At 40.3% G+C, this 19,522-nt stretch overlaps 1 protein-coding gene across 6 annotated transcripts in view; it reads right to left on the bottom strand.

Annotated features, from left to right (window-relative positions):
- Positions 1-19,522, bottom strand: part of SPAG17 (sperm associated antigen 17) — a 132,543-nt gene that overhangs the window by 88,539 nt on the left and 24,482 nt on the right. For 5 of the 6 annotated variants that reach the window (XM_070396525.1, XM_070396526.1, XM_070396528.1 and 2 more), the window contains exon 4: positions 3,914-4,045. In XM_070396525.1, the coding sequence (XP_070252626.1) occupies positions 3,914-4,045 (132 nt within the window). Of the gene's footprint in view, positions 1-3,913; positions 4,046-16,271; positions 16,344-19,522 lie in introns of those variants that run through there. The other variant, XM_070396529.1, reaches the window with a different exon arrangement.

The following is a 19,522-nucleotide window of genomic DNA, read 5'->3' as shown; positions in this document are numbered from 1 at the left end:
GTTTCAGCTGGAGCAAGCTGGAAAATGTGTGTGAAAGTGACCCATTTCTCTGTCGCTGTTATGAGCAGGCTCGGGCTGTCTGAGGCTTTATCGTCACATCTTATCAAATTCACATGCTTTTAATCTTGAGTTGTCTTAAGAAAAGTTTACCAATACTCTCTCTCCATAGTTCTTTCATGTATATATATTTTCTCTTCATCCTAGTACATTGGGAAATAAGGCAACTTGTACTAAGTATATAAGCCAGAAAGAACTGTTCTGCTTTTATATAAAAAGATGCTAAAAATATCCAAGAATATATGGACTGGTTATTTGAATACACAAATTAAAAGCACAACTAGAATATATTTGCTTTTTTTCCAAAACTATATTCAAATATTCTGAACTTGACTCAACTCCAAGGCACAGAAAACTAGATTTAGTTTGACTAATTAAATTGTTAATTTTTTGTATTATAGCCATTTTTCATGTATTTTTGATGATTAAATATTTTCTGTTGGTTAAATTCTTAATATAGTTTGAATCACAATGAAGTATTTTAGCTTTAAATAAATGTTTATAATTAATATATAACAGAAAAGTTAGAATTAAAAAGAAGTAAAATTGTTAATGATGCTATCATATTCAGATAATGGCTAAATGAAAACAGGTTTCAGAATGGAAACCAAGTAATTAATTTTAAAATTATAAAGAACATTATGAAAATATATATATTCCCACTACAATGTTTTCTAAATATTTTTTTCAATAAATGTGTGTTAATTAACAACAGATTGATAAGAACTAAAAATGCAGAATAAATGCTGAGATAATGATGTGATGGGAAAATTTATTTCTAAGCAAAACATACTTATTCACATTTTAAGATACAATAAAATATAGTTTGAGATTAATTGTAAAAGAGTCATATTCAGAAGTTCTGAAATGCTAAAATATATTTAAAGAAATACAGTATATATATTTCCTTCATGGTATTCATAGAGAAGTAATCAATAACTTTATTTCTAAATAGATAAAGTTTTCAAATATATTCAACTTGTTTGCAGTTAGAGGCAAGGATTGCCTCCCAGAAATTCATGTGCTAAAGGCTTCAAAACTGTTCTTCTACTTCTAAGAACTATCTTCTCTTCTATTATTTTTTTATACTACTCATTAGCCAGCAAACTTCCTTCATGGTCAAAGCCAATGAGATGTTAAGCAGAGCCCAGACTAAAGTGTTATAAATTATTAAAATTAGTGGAATCTAAAAAATTAATTTTTACTGTACCTGGCAATTGAAACTATATTATTTACCATTTACTTTTAAGAAAAGATTTAATAAAACAGGATCAAATATATAGTGATACATTATATTTCTTTCTTTGGGGGAAAAGAACAGGATCTGAATTATATTAAATTTTGTCCACCGCTTTCCCCTAATATTTCCTATAATTATTGTTCTGGAGATATTTTAAACCTTCATTTAAAAATTTTTCAGAAAATGTACAGATGTAAGCAATATAATTAGCATTTGAAAGAAAACATCTACATAGATTTCACATTGAAGTTAAAAACCTGAAGAGACACACACTCCTCTGTAGGAATTTCAGAATCTTACCCTGGGTTTAGGAAAGAGAAGAAAATTGGGTAAAGCCCTCTTTTAAGTTTTTCAATTTTTAATCCACAGCATGGTGTCAGTTTTACATACTTTATATTTATTTTGCTTTCTGCCAAACTCCCTGGCTGACAAACATTAACCTCAATTGTCCCGACTGACCTGTTGGGCAGTATTGCTGAAATGAACGTAGATTATATCATCCCTCAAAAAAAACCTTAATCTTGCCTTTACCAAGAGTAAAGGAAAGTATTCCATTCCAATCAGGTTTCATCACTTACTCATATGGTTGCAACACGAGGATTTGGGGCTGGTATTTTGGGAACCCGATCTAATGAAGACATCAAATCAGATTGTGTAATTGTTGGCTCTTAATTGCTCAGAGTTCTCTTAAGCATCTATTACTTATATATAATATGTAAATAAATCTAAAATTCAAGCCCCAAATTCCTTAGGACTCTTGACTTTTCATCAAATAAAGATTATCTCCAGATCTTCAGAATTTTATAACTATATTATTATAGTTCACGTTTCAAAGAAATGCTGAGCAAAATAACAGTTCAGAAATATTTTTATATCATTGCTCCTGGCTAGCTTTAAAAACATTTCTTGAGCTTTCAGGATATTCCATTTATTGTTACTTCAAACCTGTTAACTTAAGTCTAAAATCTATTCCTATTAAAAACAATTACTAGCTTAAAATAGGTGGCAAACAAGTAAGTACACTGACATTCTTTAGCCTGTTAGATCTATTTGTAGGTGCTATGAAAAAGCACAAAGCAAACAGAAGGTGCAGGAATGTTCCAGGACTCACAGTCTATTTTTTCTAATTCAGATTCCCATGTGACACTGGAATTTAAAAAGGCAAGAAAAGATGTTTCTATAGTTTCAAATTTTCCAATTTTTCTTCTGCCAAGTCCCAACGTCTCTGAGTATGTAAGGTATAAGTCTCCTGTACGTGATGGAAAATGCTTCAATAGGTGGAAAACTAGACCATCGCCTGTGCTCATATGAGTAGAAATTTCCTGAGGACAATATGTGCCATGTTAATAAGATGCTATATGAGAAATCTCTTTGAAAAACATAAAGCCCAACATTAAAAATATACGGTGGCATTATTATTTTGTTCTACAATTATCCTGTCAAGAGACCAATTCAAGTAGGAGACCTGGATTTGAGGGTCTTGCTAAGGTGAAGAAGGTATTATTGGCACATGGTCACTTTGTCTTCTTACATGAATTAATTTTACCTCTTCCTTTTAGGGACATAAAAGGACAACGAATATGTAAATCCATTTCAAACATACACACAGGCACATGTTATATATGTACATACAGGAGCATCTGATCTTCCCAAAATATTTCAGCATGATTTAAAAAATAAGAAAAACATCTCTTATTTTGAGTAATGATAATAGCAAATGGATTTGAACCTGGCATCACTTTACTAAAAGTATTTTAAAATATTTTTCAGATGAAAAGATGAATCTTTGGAAAACACACAAATTGACTTCCAAAGGCTAATTAAATGAAAAGTCTACATGTGAAGAAATAATCAGACGTATAATATGGAAACAGAAGTGATGGATTGCTGCTGAAATATTCAGATTATTATGAAGGTACAGATGTAGCCGATTATTTAATAGATACTCCTGTTGAGTATCATGTGGTAAATTTTAGATAGGACCCTGATTTCGCTGGTTTTTCAGTTTTTTATATTTACTTCTCCTGACTCTCTGTCTCTTTTTGGTTCCCCTCTTTGTCACTAGATATAAATAGACTGCCATACAAATGACTTCAGGCACAGGCCCTGGATACTGTCATATTTCTACATAAGGGAACTTATTTTTAATGGGTTTGCCTTTGAGGAAATATAATTTCTCCGATAGAGCCTTGTGTAGCCTTTTCTCTAAGAAGCTGAGATAAACAGCTAAATGTGCTAGGTGACAATGGTCGGCTTGTGAAGAGAGGACACGTGGCCCTAGCTGGTTTTGCTCAGTGGACAGAGCATCAGCCCATAGACTGAAGGGTCTAGGGTTTGGTTCTAGTCAAGGGCACGTATCTCAGTTGCAAGGTCGATCCTTGCCCTAGTCAGGGCACAGGCGGGAGGCAACAAACAATGAAATTTCTCTCTCTCTGTCTCTCCCCCTCCCTTCAACTCTCTCTAAAAATCAATGGGAAAACATCCTCGGGTGAATATTAATGGAAAGGGGAGAGAGAGAGAGAGAGAGAGAGAGAGAGAGAGACCGACACCTTGGGGAAACCTGGCCCATTTCACTCGCTGCTTGCTGTCTTTAGAAAACCCACCAGGGTACAGTACCTTCTTTTCATTTTCCCGTCGCTGTTGGTCCTTAAGTTTAATCTGGAGAAGTTGAAATTTCAAGAGTTTCCCTATCAGTGGTAAGGTTAGTTTCTCTCCATTGCCCATAATGAGTTTTGCTGCTACTAACACCTGTGAAGAATCACAATTATTAGAAAAGGTGGCATTTCATAGTCTATGGCATAAGCTGTCAGTGATGAAAAGATGAAATGGTATTTTGGTGTTGTAATATTTGCCTTACTGCAAAGGTGCCTCATTGCTGGCCAAAAAAATTAGGGGAAAAATGCATCAATGCCATAGAGAGGGGCATTTATCCTCCAACTAAATTGGGTTGTCTGAAAAGTAATTTCTTTTCCCAACAGGGCAGGGGGAGCTTCCCCCAATAGGGCTAGACTCAAACTCTCCAAAATGGGCAGAGGAAAGGTAGGCAGGGCTCGTAACAGGGTACCAGGTAGGTCAGGTTCACGCTACAGAAAGTCTGTTGTCTGGCATAGCAAACAGTCCGAACCGTCAAACTTTGACTTATTAGTATGTTATAAATTAAACAGGGTTTTATAATAATGGGGATGGCTACGTGAGTAGTCATTTATTTTTGAGTGACCAAATTGGAATGAAAGATAAAAGATGACTGACAGAGGTGCCATGCGAATGTTGCTTCCCTCCCCCCTTGCAATTTAATGTTGATCCTGTTGGTATGCAGCCTAATTGGGGTGAAATAAGGTTATTGAGTTTTCTTTGGGTGACGACAGCACTAGGAACATACAGCTGTATTGTCCAGATGTGTGGCACTGACAGCCTGTTTTATGACTCCACATTTTACAGCTTGTTTCCCCTAAATGTCACACAACTCCCTAACATCTGGGCCCTTTTCCTTGGAGCCCTATAACCACTTTATTTACTGCAAAAAAATAAAATCACATAAAATAAACCATAAAAAAGTTGTTACGTGTTTCTCTCTATTTGTGTTGTCTCCCTAATAAAGCTCACCTTCAGCGGAAGCACTGTCACAAAAGTTAGTCTAGTCAAAGTATTTTTTCGACTTTTGTTTTTAAGCAAAAATCAGACTTATTTATAACCCCAGGATGAATTAGGTGTTACTAAAATGTTCTGACATGTTGCTTTTCTCCCCCCTTGGAGCAATTACTCCTCCGGGCGCATATGGTGTCAATTTCAGACCCTCCGTCCCAGACAATGACGGCGCGCACTGCAACTCATCGGGCTGCGTCCTGTCTGAGGTTCCTACCAGCTCTTGGTCAGGGCTTTCCTGGCCAATCCAGTGCCTTAGGACTTTCCGCTTTGCCAAGGGAAACAGCTGAAAGAAAGGGAGATGGCTATTTTGCTTCTAACTGCAAAGGCTCTGTGGATTATCTTAGGCCAAAATGTAACTGGACCTCTTGGAGAGCATACCGGGGTTTCCTGCATTGCATCGCGGAGGGGGGAAGCCGGGGAAAGGACTCCTTGGAATTGCAGTTCCTAAAAACCTAAGGAACAAACCAAGTGTCAGAAAGCCTTGCGAGTGTCTGGCAAACAACCTCCGTGAAATAGCTCTTTGCTTTTTACAGCAGTTCTCCTACTAACACGAATTAGAGAAAGGGGCCCGATGGCTGAGATTCCTGGGAGCAGGAAGACAAAGGCACCCCTGCAGAACCTCACCATCTAATTAGGACCACGTTCAAGAGGAAGAGAGTCCTCAGGGAATGAACGGTCAGGCGTTGACTGTAAAATTAGAGCTGTCCAGTTAGGTCCAAGCCCAGGGGTAGATGTATATGGTTTAAAATGGCATTTTCAATACCAGCTAAACAGTGTGCTGACAATCAGGCTGCTTTGTGACATGTGGTTCAAAATATACAAATTTGGGTTTTTGAAGCTCACAGCGGTTGAGTAGGGGACATTTCCCTGTAATACAAATATAACAACATCGTTGAAGGGAAGTCAGCACTGGAATGGGTTACCCAGGAGCGCTGTGGAGTCCCTTTTCCTGATGACCTGTGAAAACAGGATATTTACCTATGTCTGGGGTGGTGTAGGTGAAGCCTGCTTGGCGTCATGGTGATGAATGGCATGTCTCTGGAGTTGCTTTCTCTCCCCAGGTCTCTATGAGTCCATGAATGTTACCTCACTGTGTTTAAATGTACTCAAAGCACAAAACATCCCCAGAGAAAGGTATTTTGCTGGCTGTACAAATTTTCTCTGGTTCATCTAAAACTGTCTGCCGAGAGCTGGGTTTGAAACAAAAACCTGGTATGGCTTCAAAATAACAGTGATATCCTACTGTGAAATGGGGAGATTCGTGATGAAGAGTGTCACCGGAATAGCTGGGCACCATGTTCTCGTGACACAGGGACATGGAGTAAGGGCAATGGCAGTGCAAGGCAGCACTGAGGAGGGATGGGTGGTCCCTCTGGCAGGGACAGCCCCAGGGCAGCCCCTTGGGGGCAGACTCCATGCCCTGACACTCCTGGAGGAAGGCAGGCACCTCCTGGGCACCTTCAGCAATGGCAGACTCTGAGCATGTTGTCCTCCCCAGGGACACTCAGAGGAGCTGTGATTCCCACACACGTCTTTTCTCTCTGGGCTTCCCGCACAGGGATGACATGTGGATCCTTGGGTTAATGAATGAAAGTGAAAGTCTGCTGATTTCAAAACTTGAGACTGAAAATGTTTATGATATTTAGGTCATCCCAGGAGAGGCAGAAAAGCAAATTAATTTCCACTGAAAATTCTTTCTTCTCACACTCCATAAGTCACAATTCCACCCAATCAGGAGCCAGTAGTTTAGTCTTAGATGAAAAACAAATACTTAGAGGACCTTTGATTTGAAGCAAAAGTCTTTGAGGAAAGAAAACAGAAGAACTGCAGAAGAGACAGAATTGAAGAGGAAATACACTTTTCACATAACATTTCAGAAAGGCTTCCCCTCCTTTGTCTTACTTGTATTAACTGAAATAATCAAACCTTCAACCTCCAGCATTGTAAGGGTCACTTATCCAGGATCTCATCAATGTAAATGTGTGTACCAGTGTTCCTTTGTGTATCCGCATGTGTGTATCTATGTGTTTGAGTGTGTGCATGTGTGTGCGTGTGTGTGTGTGGGCGCATGCGCACTAGGAAGCAAACTGACAAGGGCTGTAGGTGTTGGGAAGATGAAGGCTATAAGAGAAAATGGGAGCAGTGAGCCAGTCAGGGGTGGGGAATAATTGTGGACAAAAATCCAGGCTTTTAGAATTAGGCAGAAAAACAGTCCTAAGTGGGTTTTAAAAAAACCTGGGTGTTCATTAAACCAAAAAACCAAATAAATTAGCCTGGCATGAGTCAGAAACTAAAAAAAGAGAGAGAGAGAGAGTCTTATGGGCAAATGAGACTCATTAAAATGGAGAAGAACTGTTGCCAGGCGAAGCCTGTATGTGTCTCCTGGACCTACTCAGGCCAGGCCAAGGGGCCTGCCAGGGCTGGGTGGAGGGCAGGCCGGGCTTCCGGAGATGTTCTAGGCCAGGAAAGAGGGCTGCAGGAGAAAATTTAGCTCAGAGAGTGCAGTGGAGGCTGCGCTGAATGAAGATCCTAGTTTGAGGTAGATGTCCTTTTCCTGTTAAAAAGTTTATGATTTTGAGCACACTAAGAAATAAAAATATTTCCCTCTTTATCACTTACTTGGCTCAAAGACTTAGGCCATATATATTATCTAATGATCTAATCCAACAAAAATAGAGCAAATGAGCCAAATTCTTTCCTTGCCTGAGTGTCAGGCCCACCCACAGACACTTGTGCCCTCCCTTCCCCTCTTCCATCCCCCCTCCCGGTGGTTCCTCCCCACATGAGCAGTAAGCACAGCATCTGCCTGGACAAACACTTAGAATTGCCCCACATATTAGAAACCCAATGGGTATATGCGTGCAAGTGTGTATATGTATAAACATATATGTGCACATGCTTATATATGTATGTATATATATAGGATGCATGTTTAATCCAGGTGAGTTCTGAGGAAGAGTGAAGACTTCAGATCTGCAGTTCTCTTGTCTGGAACAGGTCTTGGGAAAGAGGTGATGGAGGAGGAAAGATGTAGTTGTGTGGGGCAGAGAAGGGAGGGGTGATGGAGAGCGGTGGGATGAAGAAAGACTTTCTCTACAGAAGCTCCAAATAGCCACCAGTTCTCCTAAAAATAATCTGATTTCAGGGTCCTCCATGGAGGGTGTCCATAGTGTTTGCACAGTAGTTGTATTAATGCGTAAAATATGAGTTCATATTTAACCCATTATTCTTAGGTCCATGACTTAGGGTTGGTTTAGACACAGAAGGACCTCAGTAAACAGGAGTAGAATCCATAACTTTAACTCAGTCTAGATTAGCACAGGGCTGAGCAAAAAGTGTTTTGACACACACACGTGTGACATGTACACATACCCACATCTGTGCACAAGTGTCTGTGTACATGTATGCACAGATTATGTGTGTTTATGTGCGCAGCTGCCTTTGGGATAATTATTAAAAGATACTCAGTATCTAAAAACACCATCAAAACTTAGCTTGAGGATATTGAAGAATTAATAGTAAGAGAAGAATACTACTAACATTTTTGATCGGCACCTTAAAAGTAATTCTGCCATTTACCATTTCTCCCTAATTATCCTGCAGAACAGAAGGTATTATGTTTATCATTAAACACCTGTCAGATTAAATCTGTATAATTTATTCATCAAAGTAGAGTGGGTAATATATGTGACATCTTTCAAGTTCGTTATTTAGGTATCATTATTTATTTGTGCATTCTGCTATTATATGTTATATCTGCCCATAATATTAAAAACCAGAGGAACTATGCCCTGATGTGTGCTATAACATTTTCAATGTTTAGAGCAAAGAACCTGAATCAGATGAACCTGATTCTGCACATTTGAGGAAAAAGCCGGATATGCCAACGACTGAGAAGGACCACAGACATGGAGGTGCCTCACATGGGAGGATGCATGCTGGGAACTAGAGCACGTGTGGTACAGGGACAATAAAGAGGCTCCGGAGCCATGGCTACCTGTGCACAACATCACGCAGAAGCGAGGCTAATTTATATTCCAGTCCTCGAAAATGCCACTGGGAGCCTGGGCAAGTTGCTACTCCCTTTCAACCTCAGCTTTGTCATCTACAGCGGGGTTTCCTAACAGCATCACCACTGACATTTTGAGTAGGACATTCTCTCCTCTGCGTAGGAGGTCATCCTGCGCATCTCAGCATGTTTAGTGCACCCCTGGCTTCTACAGCTCTGAACACCAACGCTATCGGCAGACATTGACAAATGTTCCCTGGGACAGAATCATCCCTGGTTGAGAACCACTGATCTACAGAAAGAAAACACAAATACTGCTGATCTCATAAGACTGCCTTGAGAATGGAATGAAATAACACATAAAAAGAGCTGTGTGGTACGTAACGTACGCACCGTAAACCCTCACTGAAATGAGCTCTTACTGTTACTAGCCTCACACCCAGGACAGAAGCGGAGGAGAGAGAAAAGGAATGGAGTGAAGTGCACCCAGACAGGCAAGACAGTGTGACCCGAATTTATTATCAGCTGGGGTGACCATGGCTTCTCCTTTCACTTAACCCTCTCTGTACTCTAACAAGGACAATCAGGATTCCGTTGGGGAAAGCAGAGAGAAAAAGAGAAAGTATAGGAACGTATTTTGTTATGGTGCACCGTGAAATAGGAGAGTAGAGAAGGAGGCAGTTTGCTCTTCTTAATTTCTTCTAAACTGAGACAGAAAAATTGTGTGAAGAGTGGTCTGCAGTTCACAGCCTCCTCTCCTGTACCTTCCACTCTCGTCCCTTCTTCATTCTTTCTGCATTTACTGAGTGCCAACTATACTGCAGTCTTTGCATTACTTGATCCTTTACACGTCTAGTCTATGCAACTCACATTCTCTAAGCAATGAATAATTTCTAACAAGGCATAATTGGGAAAACAGCTGGGAGGGGAGGGTAGCAGTGGAGGAAGGCAATGGAGACGGAAAGCGGGGGAGGGGGAAGAGGAATGACGGAAACATGTTTCCTCACTTCGAGCAAAGGAAAAGAAAATAATCAAGCAATGGTAAGCTGTCTGTACATAAATGTAAAGGTGGCTGAAGATACAGGCTCCATATAGATCATACTGTCTGCCTAACACCAATGGAACGTTATGCAAGTGCTCAGACTGCAGCTTGGTGAGAAGTTTGTAATGATGATGAATTTCCCGAGCAGGTGACTCCTAGATCATTTTCAGCTGTCCATAATTAAACTGGTATCCATCTCTCGACAATGTCAAGGCTGTAAAATAATTCCAGTCATTGGACCTCTTACATCTGTGCTGAAATGAAATAATATTTGGCAGTAACAAGGAGTCACCGAAACTAAATAAACAGCCCCTTTCAAGACTACATAAAAGTTGGTAACGTAATAGCATTTGACAGGGATTAAGACCTCTTTGGGGCTGTAAGGAAGTTTCAGAAGCAACAATAATAAATACAGGGCAGGTAGAACAGATCTGTGCTTTAACAGACATGTGTAATTTGAAATGTGATGGATTTCCCAAGGGAGATGAGCATTTTGAGCATCTAACATGCTATGTCAAAAAGCACAGGCCTCTACTTGAGAAACATTTGTTGGGATTACTGTTCCAAAGAAGGAAAAAGCTAAACTTCTCTTGTTAATTAAGTAGCATGTTAGTTTTTTGTATACCAGAGAAATGCATAAAGGCACATAGAGCTGTATGTGATAACCTATGGAAGAATCCTATATAATAATAGGCTAATATTGAAATCGACCAAACGGTGGAATGACTGGTCGCTATGACACGCACTGATCACCAGGGGGCAGACGCTCAATGCTGGAGCTGCCACCTGGTGGTCAGTGTGCTCCCACAGGGGGAGTGTTACTCAACCAGAAGCCGGGCTCCCGGATGGAGCCGCAACCTGCAAGAGGGCACAGGCTGGGCTGAGGGGCCCTCCCCCCCACCCTCCCCGCCCAGTGCACAAATTTCGTGCACCAGGCCTGTAGTTACCTAGAAAGGTCAGAGGTATTTTAGCTTTAGATGTGTATTGATGAGCAACACTCAACTCTTATCTTGACAGTCTTTTTTCTTAGAATCTTTTTTCTTAGAGCAGATCTTTTCCTTAGTCCCTAGATGTTCCCACCTGTCTGAAGTCCTTCTTAGTCCTTTTAGCTTGTAGTGAACACTACAACTGAACAACCCAACAACTTTTCAAATCTTTCCAAAGGGATTTAACTCTCTCATATTGGAAATATTTGTATACACATGTTGTCTCCTTCAGGAGTGGGAAGTTCAGGTTCTTATCTGATTCTTCTTTTAAGTCCCTTCACAGAATCCCCAACATATGTACATATACAGTATATTCACTCATTTAACAAATATTAGAATGGTGTATTTAGGGTTACTGATTGTTTGGCTTGAAAGTGTTCTCAAATGTTTATAGCCAGAGCTATCAAGCTCTGGGAGTAGACTGCAGGTAGGAGTAGGTTCTCAGGACACACAATGGTTACAGAGCACACACTATGTGCCAGATGAGGATTGTTCCAACAATTGCACTAAAATAATCTCAGGGTTGCACTTTAGACATTCTAGCTCCTTTAACTCTCACCTTCCTTTTGAGGTGGGTGCTCTTTATTACTCATTTTATAAATAAAAAATGGAGGCCTGGCGATCACACAGCAAGTAAGTAGAAGAGATGGGATTTGAACTTAGGCCATCTGCTTCCAGGTCCTGCTCCTCGTCACCATATTCCGTTGCCTCACAATATGCCTTTTCACCCCCTAGCTGATGCTACTAGATACCCACCTAGCATCTCCGCTCCTCCCCAGTCTTCATTCCCAATCCTCTTCTTCACTAGAGGGATGGAGAGTTTTTTAGCTCAAATTTTTATGTTTAAATATTCTTGGCACGCTTACTCATTTTATCCTTACTTGGTGTCTCAACTCTAAATAGCTGAACTTCTCTTTTCCTGAGACCTGGTGAGGATCTGAGACTCAGAACCCTCAATCCCAATAGCTCTGACAGGTGGTGGAATATGCTACCCCCAAATCTGAGGGACAGTTGACACTGGAGAGATAACCAAGAGTGAGGCCACCAGCAGCTTGAAGGACATATGACAGGAATTTGGATTTCACTTTGAAAGTAACACGATACAGAGAGTTAGAACAGGTAAGAGACATCAGCTGCACAGAGGTCTCATTGAGAGTCTTGGCGTGTTATTTATCTTCAGTGACTGTTCATATGCAGCAAAAACTCGGGCTTTATTCGATGTCTTGGTAACCCATGGCAAACCTCAAACCCCTGAATAAGTATTTCAGAGCTTACACTCTGTTCCTTTTCCCTCCAGCTTGTTTGCCATTTGCTTATAGCTCTAGAAGCATGTGTGGTCAGGGGAGGTTTCCTAATTTTCCCAGAAGCTGTAGACAAAGATGTGGGCATGCAGGCAGCGCCACTGACAGAGTCCCTTGATGGCAGGTTCATGTCTGTCCCTCCAGCACCCAGAACAGTGCCCAGCACAAGTGCTCAAAAATGAAAGAAACAATGAATGAATGGGTGAACTCTGGGAGATGTGAGAAGGAGTGAGAATAGGCAGAGCCACAGTCCAGTCTGGGTGGGTGGTGAGGGGGATGCAGAGGACAGGTGGCGAGTTCATCATGGAGGAGGATGGACCTTTCTGGTCCTGTGAGCAGCATGTGGACAGAGGTGTGGCTGTGTTTCTCCAAGTGCAGGCTCAGAAGTACCTGGACACTTGCTCACAGGTGTGTTCCTGGACCCCCTGAAGATGCCCTGATCCCATCACTGTGGCTGGGATCTGGAACTGTATTTTAATGAGCTCTCCAGGTGACTGATGTGTGCCACTTTGAGGGCCACTGACACAGGAGCCAAGAAGAGGTTAGAAATTGGAAGGGCTCACACCAAAGAGCCTTCTGCATCAACCCTTCCCAGATGTCCTTATCTGAGATTACTCTTCCTGGGTCCCACTGCCAGGGCCTCACTGACATTTCCGTCGAGGCCCCTCCTGCAGGCTAATAAGATGTGCCCTCATTAGCAGTCTTGCACGTGCACCCTTCATCTGCAGTCCACCTTGAGTTTGTGCAGGGCCGATGATGGCTTCTTCCTCTCTGTATTGCCTCACAGCATGTGAAATCTGTTTGAAATCACTTAAAGCAAATATCCCCCATTCTGAATTTAGACAATAAAGGGTCCCCTCCCATTATCAGGAGAAATCTGAAAACAAAATTACCTAATCATTTAACTTTAATAAATTCCATACTCACAAAGCACAGACAATAAAAATATGATTAAATATCTAACCTTATAATTTTTTTATGTTTTTAATTGATTTTTTAGAGAGAAAGGAAGGGAGAAAGAGAGAGAAACATTGAATAACTGCCTCCCACATGTACCCTGACTGGATGATTGAGCCACAACCTGGGCATGTGCTCTGACCAGATATCGAACTGGCGACCTTTTGGTGCACAGGGTGACACCCAACCAACTGAGCCACACTGGCCGGGGCCCAACCTTACAATTTTTGCTTATCAAATTGACTAAGATAAAAAATACACAGTTGAAGAGGATGTGGTTAAATTGGAAGTATTAGAAGGGATGCAAATTGGCACAAATTGTCTCGAATGCATTTTGACATTGTGTCAAGAGCTTTATAAAGATTTATATACTTTGACTTAGTAATTCCACTTCTTGAAAATTTTCATAAGGAAACAATCAGGGTTATAACTATTAGTAAATAGTCTAAATTTAGCAAAGGGGGGATTGGTTAAATGAATTATTAAATAGAGACATGCTTTCTATTATATAGACACTGAATATGGATTTAGAAATAGGCTAACATCATATTTGGAAATGACATGATAGAAAGCATATATTATATAATTCCTATTGTTTAGAAAGAAGCATACATCTCTGAGTGGTGGAATTTTTTACAGATACTTGTTAAGTACCCACCACTATATGGGCTATGCTCTTTCTATATTTTCCAAAATTTTAAAAAAAATTAACATGTATTATTTTTATAGTAAAACAGCTGATAAATTATAGGTACAGTAGAAATGCTATACAGCAATTAACTGTTTTTAACAGTACCACCTCCTACCCTCCCAGAGAATTCTTCCTGCACACAAATTCTAATAGCTCCACCCCTCACATTACTCCCAGCTGTGCATTCCTCAATGGCTCCCATACCCACAGGACCAAACTGCTCACTCCTTAGCAGAGCATACCGAGACCTCTATGACCTGACCTTGACACACCTGTCCAGCCTCACTGCCGGCTGCTCCTTCCACTTTCCTGCCTGCACTTGAGGATGCCCACTGCTGAGACTTCCTTGGTACGCTGTGCCATCTATGTCTGCCTGATTTTGCACGGACTGAGTCCTTTGCCCAGAATTCTCCCTCCTTCATTACTTCCTAAATCCCCCATTCGATTTTTAAGTCATTTTCCTAAAACTTTTCCCTGAAAATTTCAGAAAGCTTTAAGCATCGCTCTATGTCCTCGCTGCACTTTTTAAACTTCTTTGTTATTCTATGCTAACAGAATTGCTCATTTCCATATCTGTTTTCCAGGTTGAAGACTGGAATTAAATAAAAAAAAGTTAGCACACAAATCGCGCAGACCTTCACAAACATTGAGCTGGTGTCCCTTGTAAAGGCACTGCGATGGCGGGTAACATCAGCCAGCCCTCCTCACGCCAAGTCAGTGGGTTCAGAGACTGGGAAAGCAAAGTGCTAGTTCACTAACTTAAGAAGTGACTGGTGCCACAGAAAGTGCTGAATGTGCCCCAAAGACTATATATAGGACAGGATTCATTCATTCTTTTAGCCATTTCACAAACATTATTCTGTTTGTGCTAAACTCAGTGGCTTTGGTCTTCAATGCAGCCCAACACACGCACAGGACTAGCCACCAGGATGGGGAAAATATTAGAGCTCCTGATTATATTTATCCTTATTTTGTCCTTTTTTTGTTTTTATTTTTGAGGATATTCTATAATATTGGTAATTTGTTTCTATTCCCATACATTTTTATCTCTCTGTATACACACACAACGTACATAGAATAAATGCTCAATTATTTTTTTAGCTGATGGGAAATGTGACCAAAATAGCTTGGAATTGCTAGCATAGAGCACAGGGTCTTTAGGGAATGAATAACACATGCCTCTCCTGCTCGTGCCACTCACTAGGAAGTGCGGCAGGCAGACACAAACAAACCACCACGGTATAACACAGCAAGATGAATTTGCCTAAGGAATTCCAAGAAGATTTCATAAAAGAAATGGCATTTGAACAGGGCTATTTGGCTGATAAATGAAAACATCTAAGTCTGAAATTTACATAATTCTATTCAACTTGGTGCACTTTGCACTTGGGGAGAAAAGGGTAGAAGTGAATTAGAGCTACAATGACTAAAAAGGAATGAGCTAGAGTTATTACAAAACCGTGGCTCATCCAAATGGCTGAAGGAACAGAGGTGTATGTGTGTGTTCAGTTTTGGAGCAAGTCGATGAGCTTGGATATAGATGTTCTGGACTGCGCAATCTCTTCCTAATGCCGCATCAGGTCTACCCCCACTTCCTACTACTCTCAAAACACCCCTATCTCCCAAGGCCTTCTAGAGAACATTGCACTTTAATTTAATTTGTTTTCTTGTTGTATTTTAAAATTTTGTGCAAAGTGGTCAGTATTCTAAGTGGGGATTTTTTTTTTTTTTTTTGCCCGAGGAATGACTGATAAAATTTCCAAGGGCAATGTGTGCTGGAAGCTGGGGTTTGGAACAGTTCTTTCAGAAACTTTAAGACAAAGGGAAACACCTTCTCAGTAACACCACTGGAGAAAACTCCCGGGGCTGTGCTCTTTGGTTTAGATAAATTGCTAAACAGGTTAAACTCAATTGTTAGCTGCTTGACTATAGGAACTGTGTCTCCAAGAGCATGACCTTGACTTTGGAGTCAGAAGGCCTGGGTTCTAATATGGGCTCTGCCATGATTAGCTGTGGGTGGTGGGTAAGCAGTTAACCTCTTTGAGACTCTGCTCATTTGCCACATGAGAATAGTAAGAGGGAAGTCAGCTTCACCAGGTTGTTGTTGGGATCAGATATGACATTGTGTGTGAAAAGTTTAGTGTTCTTACAAACATCTTCCAAACATAAGTTATTATTCTTGTTTTGTTTAAGGGTCCCAGCAAAGAGGACTGTATGAGATGTCATGTTCCATAAACTATTGATTCGAAAAGAAGACTGGCTGCCTGGCTGAATGAATATGGAAGGGGCTTAGTTTCAACACTCACGATTGTGCAGAATTGCTTCTGAGACTTGCATCATTACCTTAAGCCTTGGCCCTTGCTAACCCTTCACCCTTATGGGCATGACTTCAAGGGCCAGTTTTTATCTCTGAGAAGTAGATTCGAGCTGAGAGGATAGGAGACATGATGGGTTAACATTCTGCAAAAGGCAGTTTCATTTCACTTAAACCAGGGTTTTATGGACACTGCGCCTGAACTCAATAGGCTGGTGCGGGGGCTATTTTTGGACAGGCAGGATTTCCAGCACCTCTTAAATCACATCACGCGGCTATTGCCGGTTCCGCCTACACACAGGGCGGGCCTGCATACATAAAACAGGACACCAGCCCCGGGTGAGACCAAAAACTCTCCCTCCCCCCCATCTGATGACTAATACTTGTCTCTGCTTTCAGAAAGAAAGGGAAAGCACCATACACAAGCCTTACCAATCCAGTACGTTTTCCTTTGCCTGCTCCAAAAAGGGGGGAAAGTGTGTGTGTGTGTGTGTGTTCCTCCAATGGTTGAGAAATCTGAAATGAACTTCTATGGGAAACCTCTGACAATGCTCTGTAGATAGTTTTACGCAGGGAATTGAAACAAGTTGGCAGAAAGAATAATTTTTTCTGGATAATTCAAAGCAGACATTTTACTGGAGGAAAAGCAAATCAGAAATTTGCTGTCATCCTTGAAATTTTATTAGTTACAAAAAGTAATATATTTGTCCCTTGCATTGCATTCAGATAGGATCCATCCTTTTTCCCCCTCTCAATCATATTCCTAAAATGAATCTTTGAGGATCCAATGCAAGACTAGCTTCTCCTATAGGACACAGAACCCGACAGTGATGCCTGTGACTCACATGTCATAAGCTCTGCCCTACTTCTCTGCAGTTCCAGAGCTAAATGGAAGGGTAACATTATAAGACTTGAAATAACGAAAATAATTAGGTGTTCCCTCTGATAAATATAATCTAATTAAACATTTCCTGATGAGTGAGTGAGTCAAAATGAGTTTGTCTTTTTCATAAAAATTCTTGATAAAGGCAAATTAGGAAATGATAAATTTGTTAGTTTTGGACTGTGGTGTGGTACAGGGCACTATGCAGAGCATCCTGTTGGCCTCGCTCACATGTAACCCAAATAAGTATGAAGCTGAAATACGAAATTTTAAAGGAAGTGGTCTATTGAACAATTTCACTTTTTCTGGGTAAGAATTTTTGTAAGGTTGGTTTCCTGTGATTCAAACTCTTAAACTTACATATGTTTATTTATTTCTTGAATCAATATAGTGACCATATTTCAGTTAACTTACATTATCATGCTACTAAGGTTTGAGGGTTTTTGTTCTTGCCAATCATGTTTGTGAAATAGAAGAATGGATGGATTTTAGTACATAAAGCTCTATCTGAGATTCATCCATTCAAATTAATATTTACTAAGTACTCAATATGTACAGTAGCTCTCCAATAAATATAAACAAATTTTTCTCTAATAGTCCATTCTCCCAGCTTTAGTTTGGTATTTCTTTTTCCTTTCCTTGCAACCAAAGATTGAGGAGTTAGAATTTCAGAAATAGAGATCACATTAAAAACATATAGAAGCATGAAAATTGTTACCACATTTTAATTTCAGCTATACTTTCTCTCTCTCTAAGGAAACAAGGCCTCCCATATCTTTGTTGCATTTTTGACTGTTTTGGTGAGTGTCCTGCCCCTCCCATTCTCCTCTTTCCAACATACCCTTGTCTGGGGGCCATTACCCTTTTGGCTGAAAGTTGTGAACACTAAGTGAGGTCAGCCACAGGGCTCAATGAAGAATAGACTCAATTATAACCAGGCATTAAATATACAACTTCTATATCAGACTTGCTACAAGGTATTAAAATGTCATACAATGGCATGAAGCAAACCTATTTTTATAAGATTGTTAACTATGAGCTCTTGAGGGCAGAGACCACCAGGTCCAACTCAATCTTGTGCCTATTATCCAGCATGTGATAAGAAACTCGGTGAAATGTCTGCTGAGTGAGGAGCAGGCTGGGATGAGTATCTGCTTTGTCCCTTAGCCCAGTGTTAGGTGAGCAACTGAAAAAGGGAAATGCAATTGGATGATTAACACAGAGTAGGTTTAGAGGATTCTAATGCATTGGTTTTCCAACTCCTTTGGACCTATATTTACAGCAAAAAAAAAAAAAAAATGTTTGTATCACAAAGTACAAACATACAACTGCAACCAACTACATTTCATTGTAAACTAATGGGTCTTCAGCCAGTTAGACAACCACTGTATAGAATATGGAACCAATAAAGGGAAAATGGAAGGGGCCAAAACGGCTAGTTCCCAGGAAGTACTACTGAACTGCTGTTGTTGAAAGGGATTACTGTCTATCTACTCTTTGTAGTCTTTACCAGTAACTCTCACTAGTCCTCCTTTAATGTGTTGATTCTTCCAGACAACAATACTTCTTTGATACATACCATGTACCAGCACTGAGGTAGGCACAGAAGAACACAAAAAATGAAACACTACAAATCCCGACTTCCTTCTTGATATCTCCTCTTAGATATCTTTCGACATCAAATTTAACTGGTCCCAAAGTATACTTCCAAACTTCCTCCAAATTTAGTCTTCTCTACTTTTCTCTATGTCCAAAATTATTTTTGTTAGGTAGAATAAGGGTCTCAAGGGTCTGGGCTATTCTTTTAAATCCTATTCTCGATAGATGTTCAATATAGCCAGTATTTTGCAGACCAGCTGTAAACAGGATGAGCTTGACAGAACCCAGCCCAGTAAGTGTAGCCAACTGAACTCAACCTGTAATTGAGCAAATAGTGGTCAATCAGGGTGGCAGAGCTTTGGATAGGAATCCCTTTACTTGCTGAAAGTAAATAAAACTACGTTGCATAACCATGTGTCATTTTTAAATAGAGCATCCTTCAGTTCAGTAAGGTTTTCACTCAGTTTCTTAAGCCAGAACTTTGGAGTCACTCCTGATACCTTCTTCTCTCTCACCCCTCACATCTCACATCAGCATCTTCTTCCTAAATATATTTTGAATCTGCCTGCTCGCTCTCTCTGGACATGGATACTCCCATGGCTTCCTAACTGGTCTCCTCACTTCCATGTCTGCCTCCTGCTCTCTTCCCAATTTATTCTTCATCCAACAGCAAGAAAATATTGAAAAACAAACAAACACACTACTCAGCTTGTGTCCTTCTCCCTTTAAAAACCTTAATATCTTCCCATTTCCTATTAAGTAAAAATGCAAACTTTTTCTTAACAAAGACCTACTAGT

Source organism: Myotis yumanensis, unplaced genomic scaffold (assembly GCF_028538775.1).
Source record: "Myotis yumanensis isolate MYYU_CA2020_CCGP unplaced genomic scaffold, mMyoYum1.0.hap1 SCAF_17, whole genome shotgun sequence".
NCBI classification, from domain to species: domain Eukaryota; kingdom Metazoa; phylum Chordata; class Mammalia; order Chiroptera; family Vespertilionidae; genus Myotis; species Myotis yumanensis.
The sequence above is the reverse complement of the archived record's forward strand: the minus strand, read 5'-3'. Positions and strand labels throughout refer to the sequence as shown.